Source organism: Castor canadensis, chromosome 4, assembly GCF_047511655.1.
Source record: "Castor canadensis chromosome 4, mCasCan1.hap1v2, whole genome shotgun sequence".
Classification (NCBI taxonomy): Eukaryota; Metazoa; Chordata; class Mammalia; order Rodentia; family Castoridae; genus Castor; species Castor canadensis.
This window is the reverse complement of record NC_133389.1, coordinates 120,212,942-120,230,794: the sequence shown is the minus strand read 5'-3', so window position 1 is coordinate 120,230,794 and position 17,853 is coordinate 120,212,942. Positions and strand designations below refer to the sequence as shown.

The 17,853-nt window shown below is 33.4% G+C and overlaps 1 protein-coding gene and 1 long non-coding RNA gene across 8 annotated transcripts in view; one reads left to right on the top strand and one right to left on the bottom strand.

Moving 5' to 3' along the window:
• The window catches only part of Scn9a (sodium voltage-gated channel alpha subunit 9), a 138,973-nt gene extending 130,183 nt beyond the window's left edge, over positions 1-8,790 (top strand). For all 5 annotated transcript variants that reach the window (XM_074071016.1, XM_074071014.1, XM_074071013.1 and 2 more), the window contains 3 exons: positions 797-901; positions 1,113-1,383; positions 4,296-8,790. In XM_074071016.1, coding sequence (XP_073927117.1) covers positions 797-901; positions 1,113-1,383; positions 4,296-5,482 — 1,563 coding nt within the window. In that variant the 3' untranslated portion in view covers positions 5,483-8,790. The remainder of the gene's footprint in view (positions 1-796; positions 902-1,112; positions 1,384-4,295) is intronic.
• The window catches only part of LOC141422581 (uncharacterized), a 188,481-nt gene that overhangs the window by 112,525 nt on the left and 58,103 nt on the right, over positions 1-17,853 (bottom strand). Inside the window, exon 3 of one of the 3 annotated variants that reach the window (XR_012447228.1) lies at positions 4,386-4,521. The exons of the other annotated variants lie outside the window; for them this stretch is intronic. This is a non-coding gene — a long non-coding RNA (uncharacterized lncRNA). Of the gene's footprint in view, positions 1-4,385; positions 4,522-17,853 lie in introns of those variants that run through there. 3 annotated transcript variants of the gene reach the window in all.

The following is a 17,853-nucleotide window of genomic DNA, read 5'->3' as shown; positions in this document are numbered from 1 at the left end:
GAATTTACGTTGAAATGGGAGGTTAGAGGTTAGAATTAAAAATCCAAAAAGTTAGAAATATAGACTTAGACACAGATGTGGATATAGACATAGAAAATGAAATGTGTACTACATACATATTATTGTGCATTCATTTTTTCTCTGTTAAGGGAATGATGACATATGAAAATAAATGCAAATTAATATGAAACTTAAGTTATTTTCTTGGTCTCTACTACTTTTAAGAGTCCTAAACATTTGCCAACTCATCAAGGGAGATATTTACTGCTATTGATTTTTACAATCTTTTTTTTTTTTTCATTTTTCTTTTATTATTCATATGTGCATACAAGGCTTGGTTCATTTCTCCCCCCTGCCCCCACCCCCTCCCTTACCACCCACTCCACCCCCTCCCGCTCCTCCCCCTCAATACCCAGCAGAAACTATTTTGCCCTTATCTCCAATCTTACCTATTTGTTATTTAGAAAAGAACTAAAAAATTGCTGATAGGACAAGTAGCAGATAAAATGCAAGATGAGAAAATAGTCTAAAATCTGGACCAGGATATCAAAAATTAATCAAATTATTCATTATTATATGTAATGTATATGTTTTATATAGGTATATTACATTATATATGAGGACTCATGTGCCTATGTGTAGACAATCATTTAAACCAGATTTTATATATAGTTACTATGTACAAAAAATGTAGATTTCATTTCTATGTTAATACATTTAACTTATTTTATGGACCAAAAGAAAAAAACTACACACTTATTCTGGTTTTAACTAGATTTATTTTTTATTTCTTTACCTTGGAGGTCAAGATATCTTTATGACAGAAGAACAGAAGAAATACTATAATGCAATGAAAAAGCTGGGTTCCAAGAAGCCACAAAAGCCAATTCCTCGGCCAGGGGTAAAAAGCAAAATGGAGAGATAAATAGATGTATACACATGAATATGGTTTTATATATTTATACACATGCATACATATACACATATATATATTAAACATAATGTTATCATTTTGATTTTAAATTTTTAATGTGTCTTTAATGCATATCTTAATTTGTAGATAATACTTTAAAAATTTACTCTACTTCACTTATTATTCTTGTTATTTGCAGAACAAATTCCAGGGATGTATATTTGACCTAGTAACAAACCAGGCTTTTGATATCTCTATCATGGTTCTTATCTGCCTCAACATGATAACCATGATGGTTGAAAAAGAGGGACAAAGTGAATACATGACTGATGTTTTGTACTGGATAAACGTGGTCTTTATCATCCTTTTCACTGGAGAATGTGTGCTGAAGCTGATCTCCCTCAGACATTACTACTTCACTGTGGGATGGAACATTTTTGATTTTGTGGTTGTGATCCTCTCCATTGTAGGTAAGGGCATTTCTTAATTAAATTTAAATTATGAATAAGCACATGTATTCTGAAAGGTGAGCATTTGAGTGTAAATTTACTTTTAGGTAAATTAGTACAATGAAGAATGAAGGAACCTTAGGAATAAGGCAAAACATCTGGATCAGAATTCCTTGGTCCACACTACAGGCCTTAAAGTCAAACATTTCTGTCTCCTGGAACATATAACTCCTGCCGATACTCAGTTTCCAGGTCTACCCTTTACAAAGCTGGCTAGTACATTTATTTATAGGTATGTCTGGAAAAAAATCAACACAAGAATATGAAATCATTTCCAGTTTTATCAACCAGATTTTTTTGGGGGTGAGCAATACTGGGTCTTGAACTCAGGGCCTTATGCTTGCCAGGCTTTGCGAGGCAGGCGCTCTATCACTTGAGCCACTCCACTAGCCCTTCTCAAATTTAAAGTCTCAAAATATGCTACCTTGATTTCTTAAAGCCTAAGACTTGACCAGTCTATAAAATGCAATCATTTCTCAACCAACCAGTCATGTCTGTGAATCACAGTACATGATTTTAGACTTCCCCTTCATTATCATAACTGTGTTGCTTTTTTGTCATTATCACATATGCCTAATCTTTGGGGATTACATTTATTTTTAACACTATAAATTTTAAATTGAAGTACTGTGGAGATAATTTAATACAAATTAAACTTACAGATGATTAAACAGTCTCAGAGAAGTTAAAGGTTATGCACCCTAGAAGTACAATGCTGAGAGCCACGTAACTCAGAAAAGGTATTTAAAATCAGTTTAAAAAAATTATCACCAGAGGTGGCACTAAAAGTTAAGATGTAAGGAAACAAACTAAATTTTGTACTACTAACACTAATAATAATTAAGAAAGGAAGAAAAAAAAGAGCATCTTTCTGTCACTTCTAGTTCATTTAGATAAGAAAACAAAGAGGTTCATATGTTAACACCAAGGAGCAAATGACATTTATCCACACCATATTATGACATTCTTTGAAAATAAGAGATTTGCATGTGGTGGCGCACACCAATAATCCCAGCACTCAGGAGGCTGAGGCAGGAAGATCATGAGTTACAAGCCAACATGGCCTACATAGCCAGACAGTGCCTCAAAAATAAATAAATAGGTAAATAAATAAATAAATATAAAATAAAGTATTAAATCATTAACTAAAAATTGAACTCAATTACAGTTCCAAAAGGGTAAAATGGGATTATCTGGCTTTGTTGAGATAGGATCTTGCTATGTTGCTCAAGCTGGCCTGATACTTTCTATGTAGCCCAGTTTGCTCTTGAACTCGTGATCCTTCTGCTACAGTCTCCAGAGTTCTGGGATTACAGACATGCACAACCATGCCCAGCTAGAAAGGCCAAATTTTAAATTGCATTTACCAACATTAATAATTTTCTGCAACTTAGACAAAAAATTGGAAAATATACTTGAAGAAAAACAACTCACAATTGCAATAAAAATAAAGTAGAAAATCTGCTAACAACTTTGACATATAATGTATTAGATTTCTATAAAAAAAGAAGGTTCAAAAATGCTCAAATAATTGCAAGGCTTATCTTTTATTTAGATAAGAAAACTTGCTGAAATTAGGACTATTTTTTGTAAATTAATTTATAAATTCAATGTAAATGTCAATGCATCTTTTTGCACAATGAGAGTGATAAACTGAAAATATGTCAATATTCAAATGAAGAACACTCACCACACACAAGAATTGAAGGCAAATATGATCAAAGTATATGATATGAATACATAGATATAACAATGAAATCCCCACATTGTACACTTAACTGAGTTAATAAAAACATGGAAAAAAATAAAAATAGACAAAAATCTCACTTGACCACAAAGAGAAAATTTAAAGACAACAAATAAGGATATAGAATATCCAATAAATGAGAAAACCATAGACTTTCTAAAAATGGAAATAATTTACAATAAAAGATAAATTTAAATGTCAACAAATTTCTGTTAAAAATTGTAAAGAAGTGTAGTCCTTGGTAATGAAGAACCTGGGTAGGAGTATTTTTGATCTGCTATTAAGTGTATAGACTTTCTGGGCATAGGCTTGACAATACAAAACAAAATTTTAAATATGCTTTTTGACACAACTTCTGTTTATGGTGATCAAAGCACATACTCATGTAGTAGGAAAATGTACCTATTTAGATACTCAGTTCATCTAAAACATTGGAACTAACAAATGCTATTCTTCTATATGTGATTTTTTGACAGACTATTATACAATCATAAGAATTGTCCTTTATACAGAAAGAATTGCATGACATATGTTGAAGTGACTAAAATGTATTACAAATAGCTACAAAATCATGTGACATATATGTGCATGTATGGATGTGCTTGCATATCAAACTGTCTGGAATCATATTCAGCGAAACATTGACTATTAGATAGCTATGATTGGTGACTTATATTTCCTTTTTAGCATTTTATAGCGTTGCTTGAATTTTCTATATGACTGGGCATTACATAATTTTAGAAATGTCTTGGCAACCAGATGTGGTGGTAACATGCCTATAATTCCAGCACTCAGGAGGCTGAATCAGGAGACTCACGAGTTCAAGGCCACTCTGGGCTACATAGTAAGACCGCTCTCAAATACACACACACACACACAGACACACACATACTTTGGAAAAAAGGAACCCATGAGCTTGGTAAAAGTGGGAAAATGTCACAATGGTAATTACAATTATTTTCCTTTGTAATTGCTCAATTGGTTAATTGCTAAGAAGTTGAGTTCAATATAAAATTAAGTCTGAATTCATAGGAGATAAGACAGTAGATAAAACTATTGAGAATAGTGATATTCTGCAACATGAATTTTTAAGTATTTCCTTTTTGTTGTTTCTCTTCCCCTATAGGAATGTTCCTAGCAGAGCTGATCGAGAAATATTTTGTGTCCCCGACCCTGTTCCGAGTGATCCGACTTGCCAGGATTGGTCGCATCCTACGTCTGATCAAAGGAGCAAAGGGGATCCGCACGCTGCTCTTCGCTTTGATGATGTCCCTGCCTGCATTGTTTAACATCGGCCTCCTGCTCTTCCTGGTCATGTTCATCTACGCCATCTTTGGAATGTCCAACTTCGCCTATGTTAAAAAGGAAGCTGGAATTAATGACATGCTCAACTTTGAAACCTTTGGGAACAGCATGATCTGCTTGTTCCAAATTACCACCTCTGCAGGCTGGGATGGATTGCTGGCACCCATTCTCAACAGTGGACCTCCTGACTGTGACCCCAAAAAAGTTCACCCAGGAACTTCAGTTGAAGGAGACTGCGGTAGCCCATCTGTTGGGATTTTCTATTTTGTCAGCTACATCATTATATCCTTCCTGGTTGTGGTGAACATGTACATCGCTGTCATCCTGGAGAACTTCAGTGTTGCCACTGAAGAAAGTACAGAGCCCCTGAGTGAGGATGACTTTGAGATGTTTTATGAGGTTTGGGAGAAGTTTGATCCTGATGCGACTCAGTTCATAGAATATAGCAAACTCTCAGATTTTGCAGCTGCCCTGGATCCTCCTCTTCTCATAGCAAAACCAAACAAAGTCCAGCTCATTGCCATGGACTTGCCCATGGTCAGTGGAGACCGGATCCACTGCCTCGACATCTTATTTGCTTTTACAAAGCGTGTTTTGGGTGAGAGTGGAGAGATGGATGTCCTTCGTTCACAGATGGAAGAAAGATTTATGTCTGCAAATCCTTCGAAAGTGTCCTATGAACCTATCACAACTACACTAAAACGAAAACAAGAGGATGTGTCTGCTACTGTCATTCAGCGTGCTTACCAACGTTACCGCTTAAGGCAAAATGTCAAAAATATATCAAGTATATACATAAAAGATGGCGACAAAGATGATGACTTGCCCAATAAAGAAGATATAGTTTTTGATAATGCTAATGAGAACTCAAGCCCAGAGAAAGCAGATGCAACTCCATCCACCATCTCTCCACCTTCATATGATAGTGTAACAAAGCCAGACAAAGAGAAATATGAAACAGACAAAACAGAAAAGGAAGACAAAGAGAAAGATGGAGAAGACAAATAATAGAGCTTTGTGTTTGATATATTGTTTACAGCCTGGGAAGGTGATTTATTTGTGTTAACGAGACTCTTTTAAGGAGGTCTATGCCAAAGTTTTTATCAAAATATTCTCCAAGGCAGTGCGTCACTAGCTCTGATTCACTAAGATGGTGGGAAGCATTAGCAGATGGCTATTTTTGCATTGGTAAATTACTCTGTAAGAATGGTGACATTATTGATTGCAACAAACAAAGGTGAATTGATTTTTTAGTAAGTCAGAGAACCATGTAGAGCATTTTCACATCTGTCTTGTTATCTTTTCATTAGGTAATAATTACCCCCATAGCTCATGTAAATACAAAAGCCCAGACATGCACACGTGCTCATACACCTGCACACACAGACACAAACACACACAGGAAAATATTTATTGTTTGGAAATCAACAAAAGTATTTTGTCTTGGCTTTTGCAATGAAATTCCTGATAGAAGAAATGTAGACTCTTTATCCACATACAGATGTCATTCTATATCCGGAGGTGCTTAAATTTATTCTACATTGCATCAGAACCAATTTCTTTGTGCCTATGAAATGCCATGGGATTAAAAACATAAAAGGATATTTATTTCAATAAATGCTTTTCATATACCTGGACTCATATCCATTCACCTTGATTCGCAGACTTACCTATGGAGTATTGTGCTTCAGATGGTCTTTTTCTTTTGTTCTGAGACTGGCTAGCTATGTTGCCCAGGCTGCTCTTGAACTCCTGGGCTCAAGTAGTCCTGTTGTCTGAACTTCTTGAGTAGCTGGTAGTGGGGACACGTGCCACTGTTGCCAGACTATCCTGTTTTTTAAATTTTTTATCCCACTCTATTTATACAATAACCAAAGATCTTGAAAACATATTCAAAGAATATATCACAATCCTCAAAAGAAAAACAAATAAAGATAATTAAGGAAAAAAAACAATTGTCAAATGCTCTAGTTGCTATTATCTATACAATCTACTAGACCTCGCTGCCCAATAACACTGAATAATGGCCCAATTCTTAATCTCTTATACCACATTTATCTTCTTCTTTAAGCAGTTTTGTTTAGTCATCCCCAAGCTCAATGCAAATTTGATGTTTACCTTCAATGATATGTTTCCTGACAGGCAATTAGCTACTTGGTACCATAGTACATGTTTGAACAGATAAAGACTTGGACACAGTATTTACTACATCACTTATATACTATCCTAAATAGTATATGAGAGGCTTTTAAACACCTGCTTGCCAGGTGATCGGTATGAATGAACAGCATACAAATAGCAAAGCTTGCCAATTTGCTTTCTTGCCACTAATTGTGTAAGTAATGCTTTTGCACCTACTTTTTTCATCTATAAAGTAAGGAAGATGCCACTTTTTCTTTAATACTATTATATTAAGTATATTTTGCATTAATCAGTAAACTAGCCTAGGTTTAGAATTTTGAAAGCACATATTCATGTTGCTGTAGCTGTAACCCTACCAAGGATCAGAAATCCAGGGGGTTTTTTTTTAAAGAAAAAATCCTTGTCAATAGGAACTTAAAAATAAATGGGCCTGGCACATTCTCTCATGAGTTTATTCTAGAAACATGAAATCTTTCCTCTATCAAGTTAGGCATGAATAGGCAAAAATGAGCAATATATGTAGTAGGTGGTGGTTTTTGAGGAAATTTTGCAACAAGTATATAAAATATACTTAATATATTTGATTTTAGATTTTAAATAATAAATTATAATTTATACAATAAGCAGTTAAAATATATATTCTTTCTTCTTCCCAGTTTAACTAAGGGAAATTTAAACATACCTAGAGAGACGAAGAGATACAGATAGAGAATAAGATATGGAGAAGGGAAGAAATTAACATACACAACCTAAGAAAGACTAACAAAACAAAGTGAGAGACACATAGAACTTTATATCTAGAATACTTTTAAATGGGGATGTATTTTGCAGCATTCATATAGGAGATTCTTACTTTTAGACCTTTTCCTAAGGTACCTGAGAAATTAAATCTAGGGCCAAAGATTCTTATACCTATGTTTAATCATTCATCTTAGGCTATTTGAACCAATTTTTAATTTAATATGAAAGATACCATGCAGTGTTTTAGTAGATATAATAGGGCATTGTATCACATACCTACTAAGCCTGTTGAAAGTATGTTTTGACAATTTAGAGCACTATCCAAAATAGATTACATTCGTAAGGTTTTTTAATACATTCAGTTAAGAAATTAACATCCCCTTAAATTTGAATTCAGTTTACCATTATTATTTTATAATATTATAAACATAATTACATTATAATTTTTATATAATGCTGTATAAAAAGATGTTTGGTGAGCAGGTTGATCTGTGGTTTACCGTTGATGTTTTTACATCACCTGATTTTTATGTAAATAAAAAAATACTAGCAAGTGGTTCCACAACACAACTTTTTCTTAGCATTTCAAAAAATTTATGAAGTTATTCTTTTTTCTATTTCATGCTGAAGTATAATTTTTTAAAATATATAACAGGATTAAGTTTTATAAATATATGCTTGTCCCTGAAATGCCTCCTCATGACATTTTCAGTTAAACATTGATATTTGGCACTAAGCTCATTAAATAAAGCTTGAAATAAAATTAGATTTCTCTTTTCATGTAGATTACTGTTTGTACTGATTATAAAATATTACCCTCTGAATGCACTGTCTTAATATGCACAAATTATATAATCTTTACACTGCAAAATATAAAAAAGAAAAACTAAAGAAAGCAGGTTTGAACACAAATCCTTACATACAATTTGGATGAAAATGGGAGAATCTCATTTTACCTTGTCTGTTAACCTAGTTTGCAAAAGAATAAAGTGACTCATGGACTGTTTCTAAATACTAATTTTCAAAAAATTTGTAGAATTTTGGTAGCCTTATTAAGAAGACTGAAAATAAAAATGCATCTGTAAATAAAGCAGTCCTTACTAGAAACTTCACAGAAATGTTCATGGAAGTAATGAAAAGAGGGCCAGCTAAATTAGGATGGCCCAGTAATTGACCTCGGTTTGGCATTTGTATTTAGACACCACCACTTTTTAAAATACCTGTGGTTTATTATGTTATTATATTCTTTAAAAAAATCAAGTGTTGCTTCATGAAAATAAGCAAATAGTTATGAATATAAGGCTGTTTACATAGAATTCTTTTCAGATTTCATAGATCTATGAATGCTCAAAATGTTCAAGTTTGTCAAAAAGTATACTGTAGTTATACTTGAGATTTACACATTGTAATAGAATCTAAAAATAAAGTCATAAAAATGCAATCATGTTTTCATGTATTTTCTATTTTGGTGAGAATATCCTTTATGAGGGTGAGTTTATTGTATTTCTAATAGACATTGGTAGCATTTTCTCTTTTTTTTTCTTGTTTTTTTTTTTTAAACACAGACATTTTCAATTATCTTCCATGAGGCTATAAGAACTGTTCCTGGATAAAAATATAAAAGTGAAGAATATAGAGTTTTGAAACTCACAACAGGGTTTGTGTAGGAGGAGAAAATTGAGACAGGAAGTGAAAACACATTTGTCCATAGAGTAATGTTTATTTTGTTGTAATAGCATTGAGAGGTTGCATAGCATACACAGGTTGGATAACTAAGAGCATGTGTTCTAGAGAAAGAACTACCTTTGGATCCCAGTCAAGCAGCCAAGATCATCTAAATTTCCTGAATACATTATTTAATCTATACAGGCTGTGCTTTCTCATCTATAAAATAGAGAGTTCCACCCTATATGATTGTAAGACAATCCACATGAAGCAATTAGAGCAATGCCTTACAATGCAGAATCCAGAATTCATATTAGTGGTGGTAGTATTGTGGAAGCCAATGTGCTACTAATATGCTGCAGGAGCATAATGCAGTCTTCATAAATGTTAAATGATGGTTGTAGTTCCTCAATGAGTATAAGTGTAAATATAGGACCCAGTGCCTCCTATTGCTAGATAGTGAACATTTAGTGATCTGGTGTACACACCAAAATATTTCCAAAGTTAGGTACTTTGAGATTTGTGAATTCAAACAATATGCTAAAATCACAGAACATTTATATTTACAAGAAAGAAATTGAAGGTATTTTTCCCATCTCTAGCTAAAGAGTTAATACAGATTTTTATTTTATGTTAGCTATGACTATCCAGTCCTGTCAATGGTCTTTAAATAATATACACTAGGTGTAATTGCTGCTATGTTGGACCATTTTTCAACCTTGTGTTAATTCAATGGCATGTAAAAAGTTTAAAACATTCTTGGGCACCTGTGTAATGATAGGTGCAAAATAAGTTTATAGTCACTGAATGGTACCACAATCCATCTCAACTTAGCTGATTGATATGCAATGAATTTCTTCCATGGTAACACTATGACATATTTCAAGCAAAATGAGCTATAGAGCCCATGGTAATATCTCTCATGAGAGACGATATTACAGACTAGCTCAAGCAGATGGGAATTTTGCTGCAATAACATTCGAGGGACACAGGAGAGGAAATATGAATAATTAATACCCATAACCAAGCAATGTGGCAAACATGCTACACTTAGCTCTTTTTCTCTATTACTCTGAAAGCCATATGCCTACATTAACAATTGATCTGTCAAGGAAAAAGTAATTTTAAGTGATTTATGAAACATGTGTAATGTCTATATCATGTGCTTTAAATTGAATGTCATTTAGTACTTTTATAAACCATTGAAACAATAAATAAAACAGTGGACAATAAGTATATAGAGAAGAGTTATAACTTGCTAAAAATTTTGAAAGTCTGGTAGAACTAATAAAAAGAACTAATTCTATTGCAGATGTAATATTTGTTGGAATGTCCTAGATTTTGTTTTATTCCTATAAAGAAAGTATCGTTAAGTTACTTCAGTCATGTTATTTTTATGAAAATATAATTCTTCTCTAAAATGCCACAATATGTTTACACACATATATAGTATGGAATTTATAAGAAGTATACCTAATATCAAGAACTTTTCCCCATTAAATTATAATTATTACCAAATATTTTAAGCTTACCTGAATACCCCTCTACTAGTTTAAAGAAAAACTTTCTGACCCTTCAGGTGTTGAAGAATCTCAAAGTTCATTCTCATGATATTTTTAAAATTTCTTGTCTTCTCTAGTGTCTATTCAAATACTTAAATACATGCTTTCTCTGGCACTTGGGCTACTCTTAAGAACTTCATTTTTCATATAAGGAAAGGTTATAAACCAATTGTGACATACTAATCTCATGTAAAAGAAATGAAAAAATTCAGTGGGGGGAAGAGACCTGTTTCTCTATACAGAATAGACAGACAACTATACCTAGGCTGCAGTCCCATAAAAGATAATAAATTTGAGAAAAACAAATTTGTATTGTTTAAACTGCTAAATGTGTGATGATTTGTTTTGAAGGACTAGGACTTGAATACATTTCAAGTACTCCAAATGAGCCATGCTAGTGCTACCACACAGATGAGAAAATGGTTTATAGGAAAGGTTATTTTATCAACTTACAATGTTCTCACAGACTAGGAAGTAAAAAGAGAGGGACACCGGGGGGCGGGAGAGAGAGAGAGATAGAGAGAGAGAGAGACTGCCTGACAAACTCATCTCATTTATAAAAGCTATGTATGTAAAGCAAAAGCCAATCTTAGTTTCAGAAATTTAAGGAAGGGATGTTCTTCCTTGATTACTATACCATTCATGTCCACCATTCATTACAACTTACTCTTAGTATCAATGCACCTAATCAATTTATAATCAGAAGCCAAAGAAAATGGGTAATCATAATGAATATTTTCTCCAGGTCAATAAGAATATGAAATATTTTTGACCCAGTCATGTCTCTAAAATGTAGGCCAGGGGATCTAGAGAAATGTATCCAAAATGTTTCATGTGGAACACAAAAATGTTTCAATGTCAAGTATCTTTTAGTGAGGAGTACATAATACATTTAACTCTTAGGTAGACTCACTTCATGGTATTTCATGTGCTGGGAAAAAACATGAGACATTTGAGTCAGAGACAAAGTATAGATTAATACTTAAATCAATAGCAGTAGCCAGAGGATTATCATTTTTGAATTGATTCCTTTCTTAATCAGTTGAGACCGCCATAAATAAATGCCATTGACTGGGTGGCTTTAACAATAAGAATTTGCTTCTTTTCCCCCTTTATACTGTATACTGTATTTCTTTTTCTTAGCATATATGAATTACAAAAAGTTTCCATTGGGATATTTCCATACATGCATATAATGTACTTTGATCAAATTTACCACTCTGTTATTCTTACTTACCCACCTCCCTCACCCTTTTCTAAATAATTTTAATGGGCTTCATTATTTTATTTTCATACATGCATATGCAAATACCTTCCACCCTCTTCTATAACCCTACCCCTTCCCTATTTCTGGTTTCCACCTTCTATGACTCCTCTATTTTATACTCTTGTTATTCATTTTTCTTTTTAAGTCTAGATATCAAATATGAGTGAGAACATGTGACATTTGTCTTTCTAATTTTGGATTATTTCACTTAACATGATGATTTCTAGTTCCATCCATTTTCTGCAAACTACATAATTTCATTCTTCTTTATGACTAAATAAAACTCCACTGTGTATGTAGTTCACCTTTTCTGTATCCACTCATCAGTTGTTGATGGACACTTAAGCTGACTTCATAGTTTGACCATTGTGAATTATACTGCTATAAACAAGGCTGGGCAGATACCTCTATTGTGTGCAGACTTACATTCTTTTGGATAAATGCCTGGAGTGATATAGCAGAATTATATTGTAGCTGTATTTTTAGATTTTTCAATCTCCATACTGATCTCCATAATGATTGCACTTGTTCATTCCCACCAACAGTATATAAGGGTTCATTTTACCCCCACATACTCACCAACATTTGGTGTTTCTTTTCTTAATGATTGCCATTCTGACTAGGGTGAGATGGAATTGGTGTAATTTTGATTTGCATTTCCTTTACAGCTAAAAATGTTGAACATTTATTTATTGACCTTTTGCACTTCTTTTAAGAACTGTCTAATTCCTTTGCCCATTTATTAACTGGATTACTTATTCTTTAGGTGTTTAACTTTTGGAACTCTATATATTCTGGATATTAATCCTGTATCCAATGAATATCTGACAAATACTTTTCTCCCATTTTGTAGGTTATCTTTTAATTTTGGTAATTATTTCCTTTTGTATAGAAGCTTTTTATTTTGATACAATCTCATTTTTCAGTTCATGTTTATATTTCCTGGGCAATTAGAGTCGTATACAGAAAATAATTATCTATGCCTGTATCTTCTTCAAGAGTCTTCCTCCAAAAAAAAAAAAAGAGTCTTCTTCTTGTTTTCCTCTGGTATTTTCAAAGTTTCAGGCTTTATATTTAGATCTTTGATCCTTTGTGGATTCATTTTATTCAGGATGAGAGACAGGGGTCTACTTTTATTTTTCTACATGTGGATGACAAGTTTTCCCAGCATCATTTGTTGAAGAAGCTGCCCTTTTTCTAAAGTATGTTTTTGACACCTTTACCAAAAATCAGATGACTATAGCTGTGTGAGTTTATTACTGGATCTTCTATTCCATTAGTCTACCAAGATTAAGATGCTAGTCAACTTGGTTTCCAGGTAGCATTCCTTTCCAGGATTATAGAGTGCTGCATTCTTCTGGGTCCTCAAATGAAAACAGAGCTATCTCTGTTCTCTCTTCCTATTTTAATAAGGATAAAAATTCCATGACGAGGTATAGATATATATGTATATATGCACATACACACACGTAATACTTACTACATTTTCCATTTTTCACATGCATATTGGCTTATTTGATAACTAATGATGCAATACTTCTTGTAGCATGAAGAACAAAGCATGATTCACAGAAAATGCATCTATTTTTCTCTCTTGAATTAGTTTTCTTACTGCTTTGTTCTTTCATAACCCACACATGTTTTCCATTCCACATCTAAACCTTTCAATTCATTCAGAGAAAATAGTTTACAACTCCAAATTTAACACTCTCTGGACACTCTAGAAGTTTTGTTCTCAAAACAGAAATCTCTTAAAGTGTGACAGAAAGGGTCATCATAGTATGCATAATTTCATAGTCAGTCAGATATTTAAACTGAAATTAGAACTGTCAGTCATTTCGCATTACCTAAACTCACATTTGCTAAGTGATATCATACTATCGTACAATGTAATGAGACTTACAATAGCTTCAGTTTTTTGAGGATGATCAGTATCAGGCACTTCTCTACTACTACCATCATTGCCCTATTAGATAAATGTTATTACCCACATTTTACAAACAAGTAAACTAAAACTTAGGAGGGCAATCACTTGGTCCTGACTTGGATCCAAACTCTAACCCTGATGTCAGAGGAAGGAAGACCATGATGGAACTCAGATTTTAATTTCATTCTGTCTCACTCTACATTCCTTACCTTCCCCACTATTTCATGTTCTGTATTTTGATGCATCAGTCACAATTTTGAAGTTAAATGTGAGAAAAATTTATGGAGAAAATAACATTAGTACACTTATGAAAGAATAACAATGTTTAAGGACCAAGATATATAAATTCTAGTTAAAAGAACATTCGACTTGTGCAAAATACAAAGGGACATTCAGATCTGAATTGTCTGGGCTCACTGATAACTCACAATAACTCAAGCATTTAATTTACAGGCACTCTGCACATTTTTATTAGGATATGTTTGTTGTACAGAGGGGGATTCATAGTGACAATTCCAAATAGGCTTATATTGTACATTGGGTAGATCACCCTCACCCTCTCTCCCACTCAATCCCCTCCTTGCTCCACTTGAAGCAACTGCAAAAGGTTTCTTTGTTCTATTTCATATAAGTATATGAAGTCCACCAACCATATTCTCGCACCTTAATCTCTTTCATTCACCTTCCCATCTCCCACAAGTGCCCCAGACATCCCATGTCTATAAGTATGTGTGAAGACACATACACTGTATGTATTTTACAGTCCTATCTTTCATTATTAATATTTAATTCAATGTTCAAAAGGATTTCTCAGTGTATCCCCACTATGAGTATACATTTCTTTGGTCTGTTCAACCTCTTCCATAAAACTCTTTACCTCTTTACCTCGCATCCCCATTTTTCAACAGTTTTCCATATATAAACTTCTATTCTCTGTATTCACAGATGTTATGTTTTATGATACTGCTAATGCTCTACCATTCTCTTTTCCTTTCCTTCCTTCCCCAAGTTCCGTAGACTATTTTCACCACTACAAATATGCTCTACATGAAAGTTTGTATATGACATGCTTGTTTTTGTGTATATGTTTGTCTTTTGGTCCTATCTTTCATGCATGAGAGAAAATATGTGGCCTTTGTCTTTCTGAGCCTGGCTTACTTCACTTAACATGATGTCCTCCAATTGCATCCATTTACCTTCAAATCACATGCCATTATTCCTATGGCTTAGTAAAACTCCAATTGTGTATATGTACCACATTTTCTTGACCCATTCATCAGTTGTAGGGCATCTAGGTTGTTTCCATAGCTTGGCTCTTGTGAATAGTGCTGTGATGAACATTGGTGTACAAGTGTCTCTGTGGTATGCGACTTACATTCCTTTGGGTCGATGCCCAGAATTGGTATCACTGGATCATATAGCAGTTCTATCTTTAACTTTTTGAGAAATCTCCATACTGTTTTCCATAATGGTTGTACTGATTTATATTCCCACCAACAGTGTAAAAGGATTTCTGTTTCACTGCATCCTCGCCAGCATTGTTACTGTGATTACCCTTGAATATGGCATTCTAACTGGGGTGAGATGAAATCATGGCATAGTTTTGATTTGCATCTCTTTTGTAGTCAGGAAAGTTTAACACTTCTTCATGTATTTATTAACCATTTGTTCTTCATACTTTGAGAATTCTCTGTTTAATTCTCCATTAGGATGTTGATTCATTGGAGGTTGAATTTTTTGAGTTCCCTGTAGATTCTGGATATTAGTCCCTTATTGGATGCAGAGCTGGCAAAGATTTTCACCCATTCTGTAGGCTGTCTCTTGAGTTTAGTGACTATTTCTTTTTCTATACAGAAGCTTTTTAGTTTGATGCAGCCCCATTTGAACATTCTTTCTCTTAGATGTTGAGCGTTTTGAGTTGTCTGCTTATGAAGTCATTTCCTATGCCTTTCTGCTCCAGTATATTTCCTACTATTTCCTGTAGTTGTTTCAAAGTTTTAGGCCTTATATTAAGGTCTTTAATCCACTTTGAGTTGATTTTGGTACAGGGTGAGAGACAGAGATCTAGTTTCAGTCTTCTACACCTGGATATCCAGTTTTCCCAGCAACATTTGTTGAACAGGCTGTCTTTTCTCCATCATGTGTTTTGGGCTCCTTTGTTTAAGATCATTTGGCTGTAGCTGTTTAAGTTTATGTCTGGGTTTTCTGTTCTAATCCATTGGTTTTCATGTCTGTTTCTGTGACAATACCATGCTGTCTTTATTATTATGGTTTCTATAGTATATTTTGAGGTGTTGTGATACCTCCAGTATTGGATTTTTTTATTCAGAATAGTTATGTCTATTCAAGGTGTTTCTATGTGTATTTTAGGATTGATTTTTCTATCTCAGTGAAGAATGTCATTGAAATTTTGATGAGGATTGCATTGAACATGTAGATTGCTTTTGGTAGTATAGCCATTTTCACAATGTTAATTCTACTAATCCATGAACATGGGAGGACTTTCCATCTTCTGATATTCTCTTCAATTTCTCTCTTCAGTGGTTTATAGTATACATTGAAAAGGTCTTTGGTTTTCTTCATTAAATTTATTTCTAGTTACCTTATTTTTTTTGAGGCTATTGTAAATGGAACTGTTTTGCTTGTTTGTTTCTCAGACTGTTCATTGTTGGTATATAGGAAGGTTACTTATTTCTGTATATTAATTTTATATTCTGCTACTTTGCCAAATGACTTTATGATTTCTAATAGTTTTTTTTTTTGTAGAGTTTATAGGACCTTTTAGGTATAAGATCATGTCATCTGCAAATAGGGATAGTTTGACTTCTTTGCTATTTGAATTCCTTTTATTTTTGCTCTTGCCTTATTGCTGTGGCCAGGAATTCCAAAACTATATTAAATAAGAGTGGAGAAAGTCTTGTTCCTGACTTTAGCAGGAATGGTTTCAGTTGTTCTCTATTTAGTATAATGTTAGCTATGGGTTTGTAGTATATAACCTTTATTATGTTGAGAAACATTCCTTCTATTCCTAGTTTCTTCAAAGCTTTTCTCATGAAAGGGTGTTGAATTTTGTCAAAGGCTTTTTCTTCACCTATTGAGAAGACCATGTGGTTTTTGTCTTTGCTTCTGTTTGTATGCTGAATTACATTTATAGATTTATAAATTATATTAAATTTATATTTATAAATTATGTTGAACTATCATTGCATCCTTGGAATGAAACTGTCTTGGTCATGTTGTATTATCTTTTATGTGTTATTGAATTCTGTTTGCCAGTATTTTGTTGAGAATTTTTGCATGTATACTCATTAAAATATTGGTCTATAATTCTCTCTCTTTTTTTTTTTTTTGCATCTTTATTGGGTTGAGTGCATGCTGGCTTCATAGAATGAGTTTGGTAGTGCTCCTTCCCTTTCTCTTTCCTGGAAAATTTTGAGGAGCATTGGTATTAGTTCTTCTTTAAAGTTGGTAAAATTTGGCCATGAATCCATCAGGTTATGGACTCTTCTTTGTAGGGAGAAGGTTATTATGCCTTCAATTCCATTGTTTGTTATAGATCTATTTAAGTGGTTAATATCTTCTTGGTTCAATTTTGGTTGGTTATATGCTTCTAAAAATTTATACATTTCATCTATATTTTCTAGTTTACTTGAACATAAGTTTTGCAAGTATTTTCTAATGATCCTTTGGATTTCATTAGTATTTTGGATTATATACCATTTTTCATCTGTGATTCTATTAATTTGGGTCTTTTTCCTCCTCCATTTTCTCATGTTGGCCGAGGGTCTGTCAATCTTGTTAATCTTTTCAAAAAACCAACTTTTTGTTTCACTGATTCTTTGTATGTTTTTTTGGTCTCAATATCATTGATCTCAGTCCTGATCTTTATTATTTATCTCCATTTGCTAGTTTTGGATTTGATTTGTTCTTGTTTTTCTAGAAGCTTAAGGTGCATCATTAGGCTTTTTATTTGAGAAGTCCCTGTGTCTTTTAAGGTAGGTACTTATAGCTAAAACTTTTCCCCTAGCACAGCCTTTGCTGCTTCCTACAGATTCTTTAGGTTGTATTTTCATTT